At 39.9% G+C, this 20541-nt stretch overlaps 1 protein-coding gene across 2 annotated transcripts in view; it reads right to left on the bottom strand.

The window, feature by feature from the left end:
- Positions 1 to 20541, bottom strand: part of syndig1l (synapse differentiation inducing 1-like) — a 34500-nt gene that overhangs the window by 8360 nt on the left and 5599 nt on the right. For both annotated transcript variants that reach the window (XM_057353740.1, XM_057353741.1), the window contains exons 2-3: positions 19907 to 20476; positions 8007 to 8144 (exon numbers count right to left, since the gene is read on the bottom strand). In XM_057353740.1, the coding sequence (XP_057209723.1) occupies positions 8007 to 8144; positions 19907 to 20371 (603 nt within the window). In that variant the 5' untranslated portion in view covers positions 20372 to 20476. The remainder of the gene's footprint in view (positions 1 to 8006; positions 8145 to 19906; positions 20477 to 20541) is intronic.

The following is a 20541-nucleotide window of genomic DNA, read 5'->3' as shown; positions in this document are numbered from 1 at the left end:
GCTGCAAGTGCACTGGCATTATATGTCAGCGCACTAACCACAGGGCTAATGCTCTTAATGCATTAACATTTAAAAAACAAACCTTAGTAAACAACCGATTTCCAGTAATGCGCAACGCAGTCACGAACAGACGGAGGTGGCCCGTTAAAAGTTTTTGCATATGGGCCCGGACCTGACTTGCTAGGCCACCGTATTCGAACACAAATGTGGAGGTCTCTGGGCTAAGCCCCGGATATCCACTCACCTTAGAACCGCCCCTGCATATGAGTATGTATGTATGTATATGCAGGGCTCGACATTAACGCTTGTCCGGCACAAGTGAATCTTTTGTTTGGGCAAGTGAGAGAGAATTTTACTTGCCCGACCGGACAAGTAACTTGTAAAAAATAAAATAACAGTGCTACGAAAAAAATCTGTCTGTGCTAAGAATAATAAGATTAGGGGCATTAGACAGAGCTGCGTGTTTGTGTGAATTACCTTTGTCATGGTTGTGCTTGTTTGTGTGTGATATTAATCAATCAGACCCTGCAGGATTTTGCGATCGCAAAATTTAACGCATAATCAAACAAACTCTGAAAAATGTAGAGATTGTCGCAGATTTTCCCCATAATTTGGCCGAAGACGTGCCATGTGACGTCATCACATCGCGCAATCCGTCAAAAACTTGAACACTCAGACGAATAAATACTGTAGTATTTGCTAAAGGAAACCCTTGTAGTAAATTGATAAACTGTAGTAAACACTGTAGTATTCTATAGTAAGGTTCAAAGGCACTATAGTATCTAGGAATTTCACTGCAGTTTATTATAGTAAATAACACTATAGACAGTGTACTACATTGGACAAATATACCTCTATTGTATTGTAAAAAAATGAAGTACACAGAACTAAAAAAAAAACAAATTAAGGTAAACTAAACATTATATGGCCCTGATTTGTCTATCTGTATGTAACATAAATGTCATTTGTCAGTTACCTGCCTATTCATGGGATGAACTGCACTTATTTTTTAATATTTTTTAATGATGACAACAGACCTTTTATACTTGTGCTACAACTGTTTGGCCTGTGCTACAAAACTTTAATCCTCTGTAGCACCAGTGCTATTTTCAAATAAAGTTAACATACAGCCCTGACACTAATAATAATTACTGCTTGCCTTTGTTCTATAGCAATCATGGAGAGTGTTAACAAATTTAGGTGGCCAAGCGGACACTAGGTAAAACGTTTATAAGCAAACTTGATCAATCAGGATCCGAAACAATTATATTGACACTTCAAATGAAATATAATTTTTTATCTCAAATATCTTATATTTGTACTCGGACAAGTAAATTTTGTCATTTACTTGGACAACCACATGACAATGCTTAATGTAAGCCCTGATATGTAAGAACTCATATGTACTGTATGTCAATCAACATTTGCATAAGAGGTTGTGTGTGTGTAATGGTATTCAACACTGTTAGCAGTACCAGTAGATTTTGACCTTGTGGGGACATTTTTTTAGGTCCCCATGAGGAAAAACAGCTTATAAATCATACAGAATGATATTTATTGAAAATGTAAAAATGCAGAAAGGTTTTTGTGATTATTAGTTTTAGGTCTTGGGGTAGGGTTATGGGATATAATATATCATAAGCCTGATATAAAATTAATGGAAGTCTATGGAATGTCCCCATAAAACAGTGTGTGTGTGTGTTTGTGTGTGAGTGCGTGCGTGCACATATATATACATGTAAACGTCATCAATATTGTGATTTTACTTGGAACTTCTATTTTTATTTTGAGTAGATATTAAACTAGTTGATCCATTAGATCATTCCTTGTCTTATAAAATAGTTTTGTATTTCAGTGAAGAAGGTTTCCGTAATCACTCATTTGTACATGTAAATTTGTAAATACCCAGAGGAAAGGAAAATCAAACATGAGATCGCATAGAATAGTGCTGAAGTCCAACTAAAGATACATTTAGGATAAGTGTATTTGATTTTGGTAAAGTGGAACTATTGCAAGTATACTTCAGGTACACATACCTTGCATTGAAAGATTGATTTTATAAAAAAATCATAAAATCCTTATCAAAAGTGACATTAGAAGTACAAATTTTTATTAAAACACAGGCTTAATATGAAGAAATGTGCATTGTGTATAAGTAATACTCTAAATAAAGTCATGTCAGTAATGTCAATACATTTAGGCACAGTTTCACAGACACGTCTTAGCTTAAGCCAGGACTGTCATGGTTCTGCTTCATCTTGTCATGTCTTTCTTGATCTTGTGGCAGAATCACGGCTGGATCCCCTGTTTAATGTGGAGAGAAGCATTTTGGCCCACTTGTCTTTCCACATGCTCTCTCCAGTCGCGTCTCTGTTCCCTCCCTCTCGTTCCTGGTTTAGCTCTCCATCAGTGTTTCATTCCCGACACCTGTCCCCTGTTAATTATCCTTTGTTAGTCTCCCTATATATTGCCCTTGTGTCCTCTGTCTTGTGCTGAATCTTTTTGTGCCAACACTAGGTGAGAGTCTTGTCTGTCCTGGATACCTTGTTGGATTACTTACCTTGGAAACCTGTACTGTATGTTCATTCCCTGTCATTGGTTTGTCTCATCGTGTTGTTAATTGTAAAGTCTAGTTTTTGGTTTTCCTTTTATGCCCCATCGTGGGAAGTATTTGTTTTCAGTTTTGTTAGTACAGTCGTGTCTTGCTTGCCCCATCGTGTTTTTTTTTATTTGTGGGTATTTTGTATTTGTTTCTTAATAAATCCTTGTTTATTTAACCCTTTCACCGCAGCCTGCATCTGGGTTCTCCAGGTACGACATGGCAGCACGATTACAAACTGTTCTCGCCTCTGAATCGTGCTAATGAATGTGCGCAGAGGCGTTATAGCTCAGTCTCTTGTGTTGTCTTCCCTTCTTGTCTCTCATCCTACGGTCATGTCCAATGAATGTGAAAAACAATTCGGCACCATATATGAAAGGTCGTATACTGCGTCCAAACGCTCAATAAGATGCTATAGGCAAACAACAAAAAATGCTAATATACATGAGCTGTAAAACTTTCGGAAAACCACGATCCTAGCGTTTATCTTCATAACGAAATCCCACATGGCCAGTCAGTGATTCATTTTTCATAAGTTATTCAAAAATGGATGTCGGAGATTCCGTAAGCCTGGAGACTGTATACTGTGAGTTACTAAATGGTCCGCTTAAATATGTGATGTGAGTAAACATTGTTCATTAACAGCCATTTAAGCTGTAGCCCCACTTAAAATGAATAGATGCTTGGACCCGGAAACGGTATTCCTTACCACTTAACAACCGAATATCATCATCATCATTCACATAAAAAACACAACAATAAAAAGTTCTCCAGTTTTTCTTATTTTCATGACTTTCTCATGTCTCAGTTGTGTCTACTTTTATTTATCCTAAAAAGTTTTATGAGAAACATCTGAGACACTGCTGATACTACAATGAGAGATAAATAAGAATCTCAACTAAGTCTCCGATATTTCTCATGTCTCAGTTGTGTCTACTCATATTTCTCCTAATGGATTTTAGGAGAAATATGGGAAGACAAAGCTGATACCTAAATTAGACAATAAAAAGATTTCCCAAGCTTCTCTCAACACAATCTCAGTTTTGACTCTCTTAGACATCTCTCATTTGCCTCTATTTTTGTTTCTCCTAAGGAATTTTATAGTGATGCATGATATTGGATTTTTGCCGATATCCGATATGCCGATAATTTCCACCTCAATTAAGCCGATGCCGATATATGCTGTCTATCCACCGGGCGTTTTTACACCGGGCATATCCGCTGCGTTTCCGCTTTGGGTGCCTGAATTTGGTTATAGGCCTACTCTCCGTGACTGCTATAAAACAAAGGCAAACAGTAATTATTATTATTAAGGTCTTTGCACATACAGTCCGAAATTTTCATATGCGTTTTTCGTATTTGGCTCTTGTTTGTACGGTGTCTCTGAATTGTTAAAAAAGGCCACTCAAAATGCTTGACGGATGCGAAAAACGCAGAAGAATTTTTTATGACGGACGAAAATATCTGAGGCAGTGTGTAAATGTGATTGACACAACGTGAGGTCGTATTTATTTTTTAACGTGCGGAAATTTCGGACGCAAATTTCGGACTCAATGTGCAATGGGCTTTAGTGTTAAGGCTGTAGGTTAACTTTTTTTGCACATAGCACTGGTGCTAGAAAGGTTTAAAGTTTGGTAGCACAGGCCAAACTGTAGGAGTATAAATCGTCTGTTGTCATCATTAAAAAAAATACGCAAGTACAGTTCATCATGAATAGACAGGTAACTGACAAAAGACATTAATGTTACATACAGATGAATAAATTTGGGCCATATCATTTTTAGATTACCTAAATTTGTTTGAATATTTCTCAGTTGTGTATTTTTCCTTTTTAACTATACAATAGTGGTATATTTGTCCACATAAATTACTGTAGTATACTATAGTAAACTGCAGTAAAATCTTAGATACTATAGTGTTTCTGAACTTCACTATAGTATGCAGTGTTTATAAATTCACTACAAGGGCACTACAATTTTCAAAAACAAATACTATAGTACACCACAGTATTTTTTGTCTGAATTTTCAATTTAACGGGACTTTTATTTTGACGGGTCTTCGGGAAGACGCTTGTTTGCAGATAGCTTCACTCAAACAGTAAAACGCTCGTAAAATAACTCTCAGAGCAACTCTGACTGGTGATGAAGTTCATGTGTTCACATCCTCATACAGTGCAGACGCAGATAAAATACTCGACCATCACTCGTGTTGTATGTTAAACTGTGCACGTAATTCACTCAGAACGGACTCAGAACACGCAGAACAGCCAGATGACATTTAAATAACAGGATTCCGCGTCCGCATGTATACATGGGTGCACATAGACAGTGCAATGCGCCATTGATTATTGTCACACACAACAAGCACCACCACGACAAATGCACTACACACAAACACACAGCTCTGTCTAATGCACACATTCTTATTATTCTACATATATGTCGAACTGTTGTTATTTTTTTTCAAGTTACTTGTCCAGTCGGGCAAGTAAAATTATCTCTCACTTGCCCATACAAAACATTCACTTGTCCCGGACAAGCGTTAATGTCGAGCCCTGCTTTTCACGTTTTAAAATGATGATAAACTAAATAATTTTAAAACATTTGGAAAATGAATTTGGTGAATATTAATTAAAGAAGCAACAAGAGCATATGTGTCTTTGAAATGGAGACTACAAAACGGCAGTGTGCAGAGATGAAAGTCACAGGGCTGCGCGTTGCATATTCTGCACGCTTGAGCTCAAGTTCAAAGTCTACTCCCGATGGACGATGGGCAGGATTCATCTTTATTTTTACTCTGTGTTTTAGTTAAAAACGTTAATTAATAAATAGGCTGTGCGCGGCTGACGGGCGCAGAGGTGGATTTCTTTGCGCACTCAGTTAATGTAAAAATGTGCTGCTTTTACAAGCATGATTTAATTACAGCTTCCTATCGGCGAGGCATATCGGCGTTATTTTCTTTATCGGGCCGATGCCGATAATTAATTTATAAGCCATTATCTGCCGATAATATCGGCGTGCTGATAATATCTTGCATCCCTAGAATTTTAGGAGAAATATCTGATAAACTGCTGACACTTAAAGGCAGGATGGGTGATCCTGTCCAGAAGCATTTTTTGTCATGCTGGTTGGAAATCTCTTTACATCCTTATAGCAATCAAGAAGTATAGTGGTCAAATAATTATATAACGTCTGTGAAAGGCGTAGGACCAAAAAACGTTCGCCCAATCAAAACGTTCTGGCAGAACGCTGTGACTGGTCATGTGTACATTTTCAGCCAATGTATTTTGCATACCACTGCGCACCCTGTTCACGCAGACATGATATGCTGTGTCAATGTAGGGAGAATGGTGTACAATCAGCAACAATCAAACTTTCCTGCTGAACCGACAACAAGTAAATCTAAAAAACGAAAGTCGAAAAAAGACGAAATCCAGACGAAAAAACGTCTGGATCATGAAAGAGGAAAAACTTCAAGAAGAATTTAATGGATTTAGTTTGTAATTCGTTACGTGGATTTACGAAATACATTCATGTGTTTGGAGGAGGTGTGGTGTTGGACTGCGAATCGCATAGAGGGTGGGATTATAATTTCAGTGCTAGCAGGCTAAAGTTAGCACCTTTCCAAATCAACCACCCCACCTTTAATCAAGAAACATAGGAAAATCACAACTATGTCTCCTGAGCTTAGAAAAAGCAACCAATGAGCAAAAATGTCCTCTGGGTATTTAGTGAAAGCATGTGTGCCTTTTATTTTTGAAATACATCAGTTTGAAGATATATATTAAACAGCACTAAATGTCATTCATAATATAAAACATTATCCACATTTCCAAGTCGTCCATCCTAGAGTGAAAAAGGAAACAGCTACTGTACTGTATATGTAATTGTATTTGTACAATATTAATTGTATCAATCAGTTGTATTCTCAAAGGCTTTAATGCTTCATTTGTTACATTGGTTATTTTCTCTCGCTTTCCAAGAGAATTAAGACAGAGGCACATGCTGAAAACGTGGAGTCAGGAGCGAAGGGTGGGCGACACCTCATGAACATTCAACCCTACGCTGCTGGGAAGATGAAAGAATTAGTTCAGGATGTTCTCTGTGGAATATACCCAGCCAGGAGAGAGGGCAGAAACATTCACATCTCCACCACATCTCATTTCCATCCTCCTCACACACACGCTAAGGATGCTGAGAACCTTTCCTGAACAACACCACCATCATCATGATTACACCGAGAGAATTATCTTGGCTTCTGACAAAATAATTTACCCTGCTTGTGTCTGCCATGGACTAAACTACAGATAAGAATAAAATGAGTCTCAGCCTGAGGTGGGATGAGCAGTTGGAAAGCGTTCTGTGTGGCATGTGTACATGGAGCTCAAAGCACGTCCCACCAGGGGCGCCGCTCTCGTCACGGCCATCTGATCAGTGCGTTCGTTTAAATATGTTTACACAAAGTGCACGATAATTCTGCAGTTGCACAAGCAAAGCTGTTTGCCTGTTTGATCTGTATTATAATGAGGCACCTGTTTTGTATTAATAAATAAGATGATAAAGATCGCAAAACTCTTTTCTAACAGAAGACTGTAGGATTTTTAGGGAACAGAGATGAACAGAATTTTAAAGAATTGCACAGGGCCATTTGATATGCACCTCATAGGGGAGCAAGGTTTGGCTGCTTAGTCCATGCTGGTCGAAGCTGTCACTAAAGCATCCATAAAGCATCTTCCCTAAGTAATGGTGATGCAAAATTAGGTTTGTATTGTGCCGACTATGGGAGATTAATTATAATCTATTTTCATTAAAATTGTTGATCAATTAATCGATTAATCGTTAATACCATTAGACACAAATCAAGATCGATGGAGCACTTTAGCGGCAGATGATTTTGTATACAGTTTTGCAGTTTTTCCACCATATGCTGGCATAATCACTGAATGCATTTGTGTTAAATGTGATAAATTGACAACTGTTAATTAAATGATTACCAATCGATTAATCAACATCATAATCGTATTATATTGTATTATTGTAAATGTTTTATACCGATGACAGATTCTTTAACATGGTTCATTTTTTTCTGTATTTTCACACCATATCTCATGATAGGCTGTGTTCTCAAGGTGCCATCTGCGATTAAATTTTCCTGTAGCACCATATTAATTACAGCACAGGTGATTGGCTTAAAAAACTAAATGGCCATGAGCAAAGAAGACAGATTTCAAATCAAGTAATTCCAGAGCATCTTTCTTAGAGCAAATGCCATTTAAATGAATGAGAATGCTAACAGATAACTTTTTCCAGATATTATAGACCACCTTGGTCTCATTCTGTCATGTGTCATATTGAGCAGAATCCTCAGCATACCTAATGGATAGACCATGGTTTGGCTCTGCACTTACCCCCTGAGAAAAGTAGAAGGCAGCAATGCCCAGAGGCCAGAAGCAACAGAGCATGGAGAAGATGGCAAGACCCAGGTGATCGCGAGGAGGGATGACGATAAAGTTGTCCTCGCTCTCACTCTCGCTGGAACAATCTGTCTGTAGAAAACGAAAGAGCATTATGAGAACATTGCTTTAAACTTTTAAGTTATTTTAACATTTTCTCCAGTGTTCATAAAAGATTCATATTCCAGGTTCATTACAAGCTCTGTCCAGTCATTGAACATTTAGAAAACTTAAACATAGACTTAAATTAGTGTTAGCGCTGTCTAAACTGAAAACAGCTTGCACTCACATCTTAAAGTAAACACCATGGTTGTGTCCGAAAAGTAATGTTTTTTTTTGTAATGCATGTTTGTAAAAACTACTTATGTCCTAATTTAACTAAACCCTAGTCCTATCTTAATCTAATCCCTGTCCGGAGAGCCGCCCACATATGTGTTAGTATGATCTTGTATGTGCTATAGAGAAGGTGAAGCTGACGTCACGCCCTATGTTGCAGTGGCGCCGCCATCTTGGGAGGATAAAACTCCTCTGCTATTATTGTTTTGATATGTACCGTTACTTGTTTTGTTTGATGTATGGGGCTATGGGCTTTTCCTGAACGACTCTGCATAATGCTATTGCAGTTTTTAACACAGCAAGACCGACCTACCATAGTTATATTTCCTTATCAAACTAGAAAAACAAAACACAGCATTGAACGCACTAGCAGCCATCCTCCCAAGATGGCGCAACATTCAATGTGGCGTGACGTCGATTAACAAGCTCTAAAGAATATTTTAACTTATTGTATATTATATATATATATATATAATATATATTTTGTATAATATTTTAACATTGTTATTATGGTCTAACTTTTACACATTATGCGTGATAATACTGTATTATAACGAAGTGAAATCTGTAAAGCTTAGTTTGTAGGAATCATAGCCAGATACCAAATATTCATCCGCCTGAAAAGTAGTTCCACCTCAAAAAGGATGATTTAGATCAAAATAGGAGAGTTACTGAATAATTCATAAATGTGCTTTAACCAAAATACTAGCTTCACATTGCCGGCCTTATTTCGATTTTACGTAAGAGTTATGTAACCCCTTTTGTCAAAGAAATTATTCTTTATTATATTCATTCTAATGTTGTATATACGTATTTTAATATATATTACAGTAATTCAAATATATAAATAACATTTATTTTTCTGTGGTAGAAAAATGCTGTCGATAGAGCTTGTATTGTGGAATTGAAGCCTTTAATGTAACAAATACCATTTTGTGTCTGTATGAGATTTCATAAAATATTTTTGTGGTATACATGTTATGCATTTTAAAATTATATTCTTTGTAGTTTAAATATGCAATGCAGGTCATCACAAAGGCTTTCAGACATCACAGCATTTCCACTTAACAACTATTTGGGAATTTTGTATCACTTTGTCAGATCTCTCCTTTGATTCCAGTGATTCACTTGAGTAACTATAAATAACACGACCTGCTGGAGAGTGAGAAGAGAACAAAGCTGTTAGGAAAATATTTCCGCACTGATCCACAGCTATAAGCCGCAATCATCGGTGGTGAGGGATCTCGCTGTCACCAGGGTTTTATTTGCGAAAACAATAGTCCTACCTCTCTATAAAATAGCACAGGATGTTAGATTGGATTTCTCTGTAAGGGGGGTGGAGTGAGTGGCTTTCGTGCCCAGGTACTGTTAAGTTGCTACATGGTCTGGAATGTGTTCTGATAAAAGCTGAAATTCTGTTCATTTTCTGTAATGGTTGGGTGTAAGAAGCTTTGTGGAAACTTGATGTTTGCTTATCGCCGCCTGTAATTAATGCTATAAATGCTGGCAAATTTAAGTCCATATAATGAACTGTCATTCCTACGCTCCAAGTCTTTGCTTGCATCCAAACACCTGATGTTACATAAGAAGATATAAATATTTCAGTGGGCTTGTGTTAGACAGTCGGCTATGTGCGGTGCAGCGGTTTGCTGCTTTACACTGATATACAGTGTGACTTCTATAATATTCATCAGAACAAGAATTGTTTTTGCAAATGTAAAGGTAGCCAATGGACCATTTTGTAGAAACTTTTGTAGAATCAAACATCTTTCCCTCAGTAGCCGTTATTGATTCAAACAGCTAATGCATTTTTGCATCCAGAAATTGAAATAAAAACAAATAAGTCAAAGCAAATGTAATCATCTCCCCATTCGAAAATCACGACATTTGAGTAGCTGGCCAACAATGTAAGTGTCACGGATGATGGTGAACGAGAACCCAAGCGCAGGCAGGCAGTAAGGGGTTAACAAAACAAGACTTTATTGTACACACAAAGGGACAGAAATAAAACACCCACGAGGAGGTAAATGATAAGGTAACAAAACAATACTTTAATAACCAAACAAAAACTCACGATGGGGTGCAAAACAAAACCGGAACTACATAAACGGGAACAAAACTAGAACTCAAAACAAAACACTTCCCATGAGAGGGCAAAAACTAAACAAATACCAAAACAAGGCAAGGAATAAATCACACGACAGGGGAAGCTAGGTGAACACGAAACACTCACAAATCCAACAGGACCGCAGGATACCACAGAGACAGGACGTAGGCACACGAGTACAGGGTGCACGTACAAACACACATGCAAACGGAATCCACGAACCAACACCGAACCCAGCGGGCAGCATGGAGGAGACGGACGAGGCGTTTAGGAGCCGCCAGGCTCACACCTTGTTCGGCTTTCGCCAGAAAGGCATCCCCGTGAAGACCTTCGCCATGGACTTCCTCTCCACTGCGCGCCACTCAGGGTTCGACGAGGCGGAGTTGAAGGTTATCTTCAACAGCTGCCTCGACGAACCCTTTGAGCCTGCGGAGATGCGCAGGTTGAGGCCCCTGGGCTTCGTAGACCAGCTCCAGATCGCGATGGATCGCGAGGAGTCCAGGGGACTGTCCGTGGCGGGGTCTTCTACGGGGCTGGCGACTATCCCGGAGGGCCAGACCCTGCAGCTCGGAGTCGTGGGCATTGCACCACCGCTCTCCTCAACCCCTGCACCTCCCCACCAGTCAGCCTACGAGGTAGGCGAGGAAGGAGGGAGTCTGGGGAACCACCTCCGAGGAGTCCCAGCCGGAGCCAGCCGTGCCGTTACCTCCTTCCATCACCCGACCACCAGCCGGGTGGCTAGGCGAAGAAGAAGAGGCAACGGCGGGCAGCGTGGTCTCCTCCCGGCCGTGCAGCCGGCATCCAGTCCGGTGCAGCCGGCATCCAGTCCGGTGCAGCCGGCTCCAGTCCGGTGCAGCCGGCTCCAGTCCGGTGCAGCCGGCGAGTCCAGTCCGGTGCAGCCGGCAGTCCAGTCCGGTGCAGCCGGCATCCAGTCCGGTGCACCGGGTCCAGTCCGGTGCACCGGCGTCCAGTCCGGTGCACCGGCGTCCAGTCTTGTGTCCAGTCCTGTGTCAGTCTTGTGTCCAGTCTTGTGTCCAGTCTTGTGTCAGTCTTGTGTCCAGTCTTGTGTCCAGCCGGGTCCAGTCCGGTGATCCAGCCGGCGTCCAGTCCGGTGATCCAGCCGGCGTCCAGTCCGGTGTCCAGCCGCGTCCAGTCCGGTGATCCAGCCGGCGTCCAGTCCGGTGCAGCTACCAGCCGGCGCTCCAGTCCGGTGATCCAGCCGGCGTCCAGTCCGGTGATCCAGCCGGCGTCCAGTCCGGTGATCCAGCCGGCGTCCAGTCCGGTGATCCAGCCGGCGTCCAGCCGGCGCTTCCAGCCGGCGTCAAGCCTGTCCAGCCGGCCTTCCAGCCGGCGTCAAGCCCTGTCCAGCCGGCCTTCCAGCCGGCGTCAAGCCCTGTCCAGCCGGCCTTCCAGCCGGCGTCAAGCCCTGTCCAGCCGGCCTTCCACCGGCGTCAAGCCCTGTCCAGCCGGCTTTCCAGCCGGTCCCTGGGAGACTCCCAGGGCAAAGACTGTTCCCCCCAGGACTCCTAAGTCCCCAGGACTCGCGCCCTCGAGCGCAGCCGGGGACTGGGACTTTCCCCACCCCCATGGACTGCCCCCTATGGCCCTTGTTTTGCCCCACCCCCCTCCCATGTTTGTTATTTTTATTGTCGCACCCCAACCCCATTGTAATTTTGTCTTGTTTGCCACTGATTCTGTTCTCCATGTTTTGTCTGGTCTTGTCTTTGTCTCAGTCTGCCTTGTCTTGTCCGTCTACCCCTTGGTGAGCACCTGGAGGTGCTCATTAAAGGGGGGGCTTCTGTCATGGCTCTGCTTCCTTAGTCATGTTTTTCTTGGTCCTGTAGCAGAGCCATGACAAAGTCTTTGGTTATGTGTGGAGAGAAACGTATTATTGTCCGTTTGACTATAATATACGTTCTCTCCAGTGTCTTGTCATTGGCCCCATTCCTCTCGTTTCCTCGTTATTTTTCCCTGAGTGTTTGATGTTCTACACCTGCCCCTGCTCGTTATCCCTCGTTTGTTTTCTCTATTTATACCCTCATGTTTCTTTGTCTTGTGCTGTTGGATTGTTCATTGTGTTCTGTTTGATGTGTACGTGTACCCGTTCATGTTCTCATGCCTGTTTCTTGCCCTGTCCTGGAGCTGTCAGTTTTTGTGTTTTTTACCTTAGTTACCCTGCCGTGTTTTTTGATGTTTTGTCATGTTTGGTTTTAGTTTGTTCCCTGCTGTTTTTGCCCCCACGTGGGAAGTCTTTGTTTTGTGTATATATATCTCAGTTTAGTTTTCCCCATTGTGGGTGTTTTTGTTTCGTGTTTTTTGTAAAAGAATAAATATTATCTGTTAACCCCTTCACTGCCTGCCTGCGCTTGGGTTCTTCCCCTTACCATTCGTGACAGTAAGTTAACCTTGAATCCCATTGAGTGACCCGATAAACCCCACCTCCACCCTTACCTTTACCATTCAGGTGCCTCTCCTGCACAGCAAAATCGCCAGTGTTATAAAAGGTCAAATTAACACTCACAGTGTATATATAATCCACACTATCAAAGTGTGGATTATATATACACTGTGAGAGTTAATTTGACCTTTTTTAACACTGGCGATTTTGCTGTGTGAAAAAGGGGGGTCTCCTCTTGTCGGGGGGTTGCGACTGCAGATGCTGTCACTGCCTGCCAGCTTTTTCTGACAGGTAATGATAGATTAATGGATGGTTTTATCCTTTCAGGGTGGCAAGAGGCACAGGAAACGAAGCATGTAATTTATGTTACCCAAATGCCTCCCCAGCACGAGAAAGACGGGCCTGTCTTTCTCCCATTCTCTCTATCCTCCCATCACGATCCATCTCTTAGCTAATAAAATGTCACCTTATTTTCAAGGTGATCGATGTCTGCGCTTTCAAACTTATTATGTACGTGTCATGTATGCGAGCTGTAGCTGAGTGCCCTCCTTTGCTGAAATAATTGAATCCATATACATTTGTAATTAGCTGCTTAATCAAATACCTTTCAGTGACTTCAGCTGACACATTTTCATCACAATACAGTAGAATATGACTTAAACAGTTTCAAATGAAAATGAATTCAGAATCAGTTTCATGGCATTCTTTCTATCCCTTGGTTTCTACAATGTCCTTTCGCATCCGTTGTGGGCGGTGAGAGCCGCACAAATGAAAATAGATGTTTCGGATGGAAAACGAATGAGGCAGTTTAAACAGCAGCCAGTAGAGACTGATAGAAAGGTATGTGTGTGGTTTTACGTGTCTGTTTGGGGGTGATGGGGTGGGTCATGAAATAAAAGAGCTGTCAGGTGAAATGCTCTCAGAGGCAATTATATTCCTACGAAGGGGCATACAACTGGATCGGCGATGTTGATAGGTCATTGTCCCGGCAGGCACGATGTTGACGTTGAAAACAGCCGCATGCATTTTTAAAGGGACTGTTTCAGAGATTATAGACTGCCGGCTCATGGCAGAGAGTAGTTAAGTTGTGTCATGCCAGGAGCTGGCACCATTTCAAGAGCAGGTCATGAGGATATAATTCATCAGGGGGTTTGATTAATGCCAGACAAATATAAAATACAGCCTCACTGAGCTGGTAATAAGCCCGTCTGATTTATAGACCCCGAGACCACACTTGCGTATGGCATGACCTGCGTTCAAGGACCACGGTGGGACACTCAATCACAGCGCAAATAATCAGAATGACATGCTGGCATGATAACTATGCAAGTGAAGGGAATAATATCTCAATATCGTATTTTTTCAAAGCCATATTTCTAAACTCAATACTTTTCTGTTCTGGGATTTCTCGATCTGAGTATGTTAAATGTTTGGTTAAATCGGTTTTATAAAGTACAATACAATATGTATGAGAACTTTGCGTTCTGTTTAAAATTCCCTACACAAAACATCAATTTAGCCCTGGATAAACTCTTGTAATTGATACATGCTACCTCCTAACAGAGATACATTAGCACATTAATTCCTTATTCAGTGTTTACTCTTGCTAACCTATCCATCAACAGTTATGATAAATTAATTTTCTACAGAATACACAGCCAGCTCATTTATCTTCAGCCTGTGTAAATAGCCTTTGATCACCTGGGAACTGAGCGTACCCTCTCGCCCACAATGCAACAGTAATGAGATTAAGAATGGGTAAGTGTTTACAGAGTTATGTGGATCTTAATAATTTAAAGACTAATTAATTGCCTGGTGCCACGCTTTTCATTTAGACTGCAGAGCAACATACGAGCCGTTCGATATAACGTTTGTACTTAGCTCCAATGCTGTAAAAACTGAAGTACAGTACATACAGCATAACCAGATTTGAATAATTTCACTTTCACACATAATAGTTTCACTTTTTTGTCTCATGTTTCAACAACCCTTAATAAGCCTGCTCTGGATGCATACTGTATGCTTTTTGTAGAGGTACATTGCATGCTTTTGCTAGACTATTTTATCTAAAACCGTTCCCAGCTAAGCTTATTTGGAACTTGCAGACATACATCCGCATTATCATGCATAAGGCATTTTTCCATTTCATTTTAACTTGCTTCTTGCCCTGTGCTTTATTGGAAATCTTCTAGGAGCTTTATATAAAACAGGTAAGCGACTGATGTTGTGACACAGCCCTGAAATTAATCTCAAGAACTGCAGGTGCATCAGAGATTTAGCAGAATATGAACGGTGGTTGGAGAACATATTTGTCTTTCTCTGATGAAGACGACGACGTATTTGGTAGTGCTCACATTTTTAGCTGTGTGTTTGTTTAGAAGACAGAATGAGACATACTGTGCTGAGGAAATCCAGTGCAGCTTTTCTAGTATTTCAAAGTCAAGAAAAATGTTTTCTGGGTCAAGTAATTACAATTTTAAAATCTCTATAACTGTAATGGAAGAGGATCTCTATTGCATTCTTAGCTGAATGCTCAGAAGCTTTCCTTTCGGTTTTATTTTTAAACAACAATTCGTTTTTTCATCTAATTTGATGCTGAAGCAGCATTTCAAGAGTTTTTATATCCAATGTGGATTGACGACAAAACACTTTGAATGTAAAGGAACAATCCACAGTCCCTTGGAGACATGTGAATATCATTTTGGCTTCTTTTAAAAGAGCGAAAATATTGAAAGAGAGAAAATATACAGACTTACTGGCCAAATTTTGTCCGCAATGTAAATTATTTTGTAAATTATTGGATCTACTTTCGGCCATATGCTGCAGTTTAACTTATTCTTGAAAAACAAAGTCTGGCCAATCGAACACACATGATAACTGCATCCAAATGACTAGCAGCTGAAAAACATTTATAACATTCATCTTTATCATCTGCCTACGAACCATCAATCAAAAACAGAGAAACACAGATGGTATGTGATAGTAGATGATGTCACATTGATGGCAAAACAAAGTTAGGGGTATTTTTGACTGTTAAAGTAAATTCTGGCTACTTTAAAGGGATAGATCACCTAAAGATAAAAATTCTGTCATGACTTTTCCTCTAGTTGTTCCAAATCTGTTTAAATTTCTTTGTTTGGTTGAACCCCAGAAATCTCAGTTGTTGACATTCTTCCAAATATCCTTCTTTGTGTTCAACAGAACAAATAAATTTATACAGGCTTGGAACAACTTGATGTTGAGTAATTCATGACAGAATTTTCATTTTTGGGCAAACTATCCCTTTAAAAACACAGTTTCACTTTTTATATGTAATATCGACTGTTGCATACACTGCTCGAATTAAGGTTAAGCATATTAAAAACAGGACAGGGACGATAAGCATGATCATTTCCATCAACACAATCATTGTCATCATTACATATTATTATACTTTGCATTTTAAGAAGGTTTATTAAAGTTTCTCAAGTTATCCATTTACATTTATGCATTTGGCAGACGCTTTTATCCAAAGCGACTTACATTGCGTTGTATTATACATTTTTGTTTCTGACTATGTGCAATCCCCTGGGATCGAACCCATGACCTTGGCATTGCTAGTGCCATGCTCTAACCACTGAGCCACAGGAAAGCTCCACAAATAATATCCACAAATAATAATCTCTCAAAATCAATTTATACACAATTTAGATATTTAGAACACTTCCCCATTTAATATGTCTAGAGTGAGGCTAATTCCCCTTTTATCCTCTCTGGATAATTCGTCCTCAGTGCATTCTTTCTAAAAGACGATGAGATCTAAGGAGAAGGCACTAAATTTGCTTTAAAGGCTTTAAATTGGGTTTTAAGGAGATAAAATGGTCCTTTCATAACATCTTACTTTCAGAAAGAAACACTCTGACCATTAGTGTCTATTTTTATCTAGAAGAAATTGGCCATACAAGATTTACTGTCAATTCTACTAAATAAGAACCTCAGACATTCGTGTGCATTCTCTGAGAGAGGAGAAAACTAAGGCATAGTACTTGGTTCACACTTTACTTTTACACTACGAAGCAAAATCATGTGAACATCCTGTTTTAATGAACAGGGTTGGCTGTTTTAACTGCAGCTGTTACAAACAAAGTGTCGTCCGTATAGTAATGGTTTACTGATTCATAGAACCTTCAATGGTCTGCACAAAGCCATGATCTGAACCCAAATAAAAACCTAAATAAAGGCCTCATTGCCCAACATCAGTGAGTCATATGAGTAAAAGCTGTTAAAGACCTATTCCACATTACAAATTAAATGTTCAACAAGCACATGTGTTGTTCAGATGTCCACATACTTCTTACCATTTGCTTCACAACACTTGAAAATACATAAAAATGGGGAGATTAGAGGTGTCTCTAGAGACAAACTCAAAGGTTAACTTCTTTCACTGCCAAAGAGTTAGAACAGATTAATTTTAAGGCTATAGAATACAAATAAAATAGACAACCTAAAAGATAAAGTTCACCCAACCCCCCCCCAAAAAAAATCTGTCATTTACCCACATCTTTTAAAACTTGCATATGACTCTTTTTTTCTGTGGAACACAAATAAAGATAGTTAGAGAAATGTCCCAGTGGCATTGTGTCCATACAGTGGAAGTCAATGGAGGTCAATGTTGTTCGTTTACCAACATTCTTAAAAATGACATCTTTTGTGTTCTGCAGAAGAAAGTCATTCATGTTTGAAATGACACGAGGGTGAGTAAATGATTAAAGAATTTTCATCTTTGGGTTAACTATCCCTTTAACATAGTGTTATTAATGCACTACATACATATTTCTTAGACAATTTTGCTTAAATTGTGTTAAATTGTGTGAAGCTGAATCATTAGCCATTTAGATGAGTCAGTTTTAGAATCACTCATTTCAATTGACATAATGGTTCAAATTATGCAGGCATGAATCAGTTTAATGTGGATTGTAGTTACTTATGCAGCATGTAATTTAATCGGATTGTCTGATAATCTGATTACGTTATTTATTATTTAAAAAATGTAATTTTTACATGTTTTCTAACAGTTTACTATCACATCACAACAGCAGACCACACAGTATATAGGCAGAGGTCCAGAGCCACACATTTGGAGACCAGCTTTTTTATCATGAGACACCTGCGGTGAACTCCAGTGGTGCTCTGCATAGAACAACGCTCAATGTGAAACGCTGAAAGGGCCAGTATCCTGGATATGACCTGCATACATATACCTTCCTCTCTGTGAGCTTCAAGAGTGATGAACCCCATCCAGCACCATTATACCCCATCAGCAGCACAGAACATTGCCCAGCCCATCTCATTTGCTCTTCTCTACCTATTGAGATCATTTCATGTAGGTAATGAATATGAAAAGGCTTTATTTGGTTCATTGAATCTTGTCATGCTTACTGGCAAGTAAGTAGGGATGAAAATTGTAAGGAATTTAATGATTCTGGTTTCAAGGTTAATACCGCTTGGCACTTCCAACAGTTTAACAATTACATTAACCATTCTGTGTGTGAACTAGTGTTTGAATGAAGTAATGCAATGTTTCACATTTTCTGCCCCTAGCAGTTTGTTGGCCAATCAGATAATTTTAGAATTAAAGTGATAGTTTAACCAAAAATTGAAATTCTGTCCAATGCAAGTGAATGGGTACCGCTGTTGTTGAGTTACCAACTTTCTACAAAATATCTTCTGTTGTGTTCTACAGAAGAAAGAAACTCATACAGGTTTGAAATGACAAAGTAAATTTTCATTTTTGGGTGAACTATATAACTAGGTGGTTTGTAGTTTGGGTGAACTACTATATAACGTATAACTAAGCTCACCCAAAAATGACAATTATTTTCTTATTCACTCACCCTCATTTCATTCCAAACTTGCATGATTTTCTTTTTTTTGAAGAACACAAAGGAAGATATTTTGAGGAATGTTGGTAACCAAACAACATTGGACCCCATTGACCTCCACTACACATACAAAACCCAGTGAGACTGAGACGTTTCCCAAATAACTTCTTTTATGTTTCACAAAAATAAGGGTCATGCATAGGGATGTAACGATTCACTCAGCTCACGATGCGATGCGATTCACGATTCTGATCTCACGATGCGATTTATTCACGATTTACTCACGATTTATTTTTAAAAAATGAGTTGAAACAAATTAGAAATGAACAACTTCCCTTGCATTATTTCTTAAATGCTTCACGTTTCTTTGCATAATAAAATAATGTTTTATTTCAAATAACAAAACTAAACTGCGATTTTATAACAAATGAATAATAGAAAAAGTCTCTTTTATATAAACAAACTAATACTGTCTGTGCTTTTCTTGGATTTTTTTGCATTTAAGAAATATCAGCATCCACGTTTAGGTTTGCAGTGAAAATAGCGGCCCCTGCTGTTCAAAAAATGTATTGCGATTCAGTTCAAGCCTCAACCGATTTGAATCGTCACTCATTATAACCGATTTTCAACCGGCTCACGGTGAATCGTTACATCCCTAGTCATGCATGTTTTAAATGACATGAGGCTGAATAAATGGTGACAGAATTTTTAAATGCTTCCAGGTCTAAATAAGAACCAGCTATAATAGGTAGTAAAAATAGTGTTGGTATTAAGAAATGTGTAAAGTATTATAAAACATAACTTCTCAAATAAGAGCTTACCATTTTAACAGCATATCTGAAAAATTCAATTGTTGGCTGTCACTCATAATCCAATAGAGCCAGCAGATGTTAAAGGAACATAAGGTGATAATTTACAGCTAGATTTAACCCCAAATGGAGAATTAAACCTTGAGAGAACAGCTTTTTAAAATGTCCATTCTTATCAGACAGGGTCTCATATTGTGATGTAGGCTATTACTGGATGCTGCTGCTCTCTGTGAGAATTGAGCTGCTGTGCTTTAAGGCCACCTGTCATAAACTAGATGAATTAATCCAGCAGTACAGAACAGTGAGGGTTCTCTTACTCTTCGGCAAAGAAACCGCCGACTTACCTCATATTCTACATATTCCTCTTCTTCTACCTCGTAAGACACCGTCTGGATTTTCACTTCATTTTCGTCCAGCAGTTTAGCTTGAGGGTCCTCCGTACTGGGCGTCTCCACCGCGACTTCCTTGTCTTTCTTCTCCACGAAGGTGGTCTCGCAGCACTCGTTTTTGTAATCCTTACCCTTGCCGCTCACGTCGTCCTTGTAAAGGATGAAGTTTGGCTTGTAAAAGGCCTCCACCGCCAGATGAAGCGAGGTGGCGTCCAGTAGCTGTGCTTTGGCCTTGCCGTTTCCTCCCGTGACCGCGACCCCACCTCCGCCTCCACCTCCTCCACCAGTCACAAAATAATTAATAATGTTCTCCTGATACTGGTTGCTGTGGAAGTCGCCCCCGTAGCCATAGTCGGACTTGACCACATGCTTGGTATTCTTATCCAAAAGAGGGTTTTGAAGCTCACTTAGGTTTTCCATTGTAGGACGCAGAGCCTTTAACAGCCGGATGGAGAAATATAGGAAGAAGCGATGACCTTGGCTGGACCGACGTGACAGGTGCTAATGTGTTCAATAGGCCGTGAGCTGTAGGAGGAGTGAGAAGAGAGAAAAGTGAGGCAGCTTGCTGTAAAGACACGGGCTATTGAACA

The sequence above is a fragment of the Triplophysa rosa genome, linkage group LG15 (assembly GCF_024868665.1).
Source record: "Triplophysa rosa linkage group LG15, Trosa_1v2, whole genome shotgun sequence".
Taxonomy (NCBI): domain Eukaryota; kingdom Metazoa; phylum Chordata; class Actinopteri; order Cypriniformes; family Nemacheilidae; genus Triplophysa; species Triplophysa rosa.
This window is presented reverse-complemented; position numbering and strand designations above follow the sequence as displayed.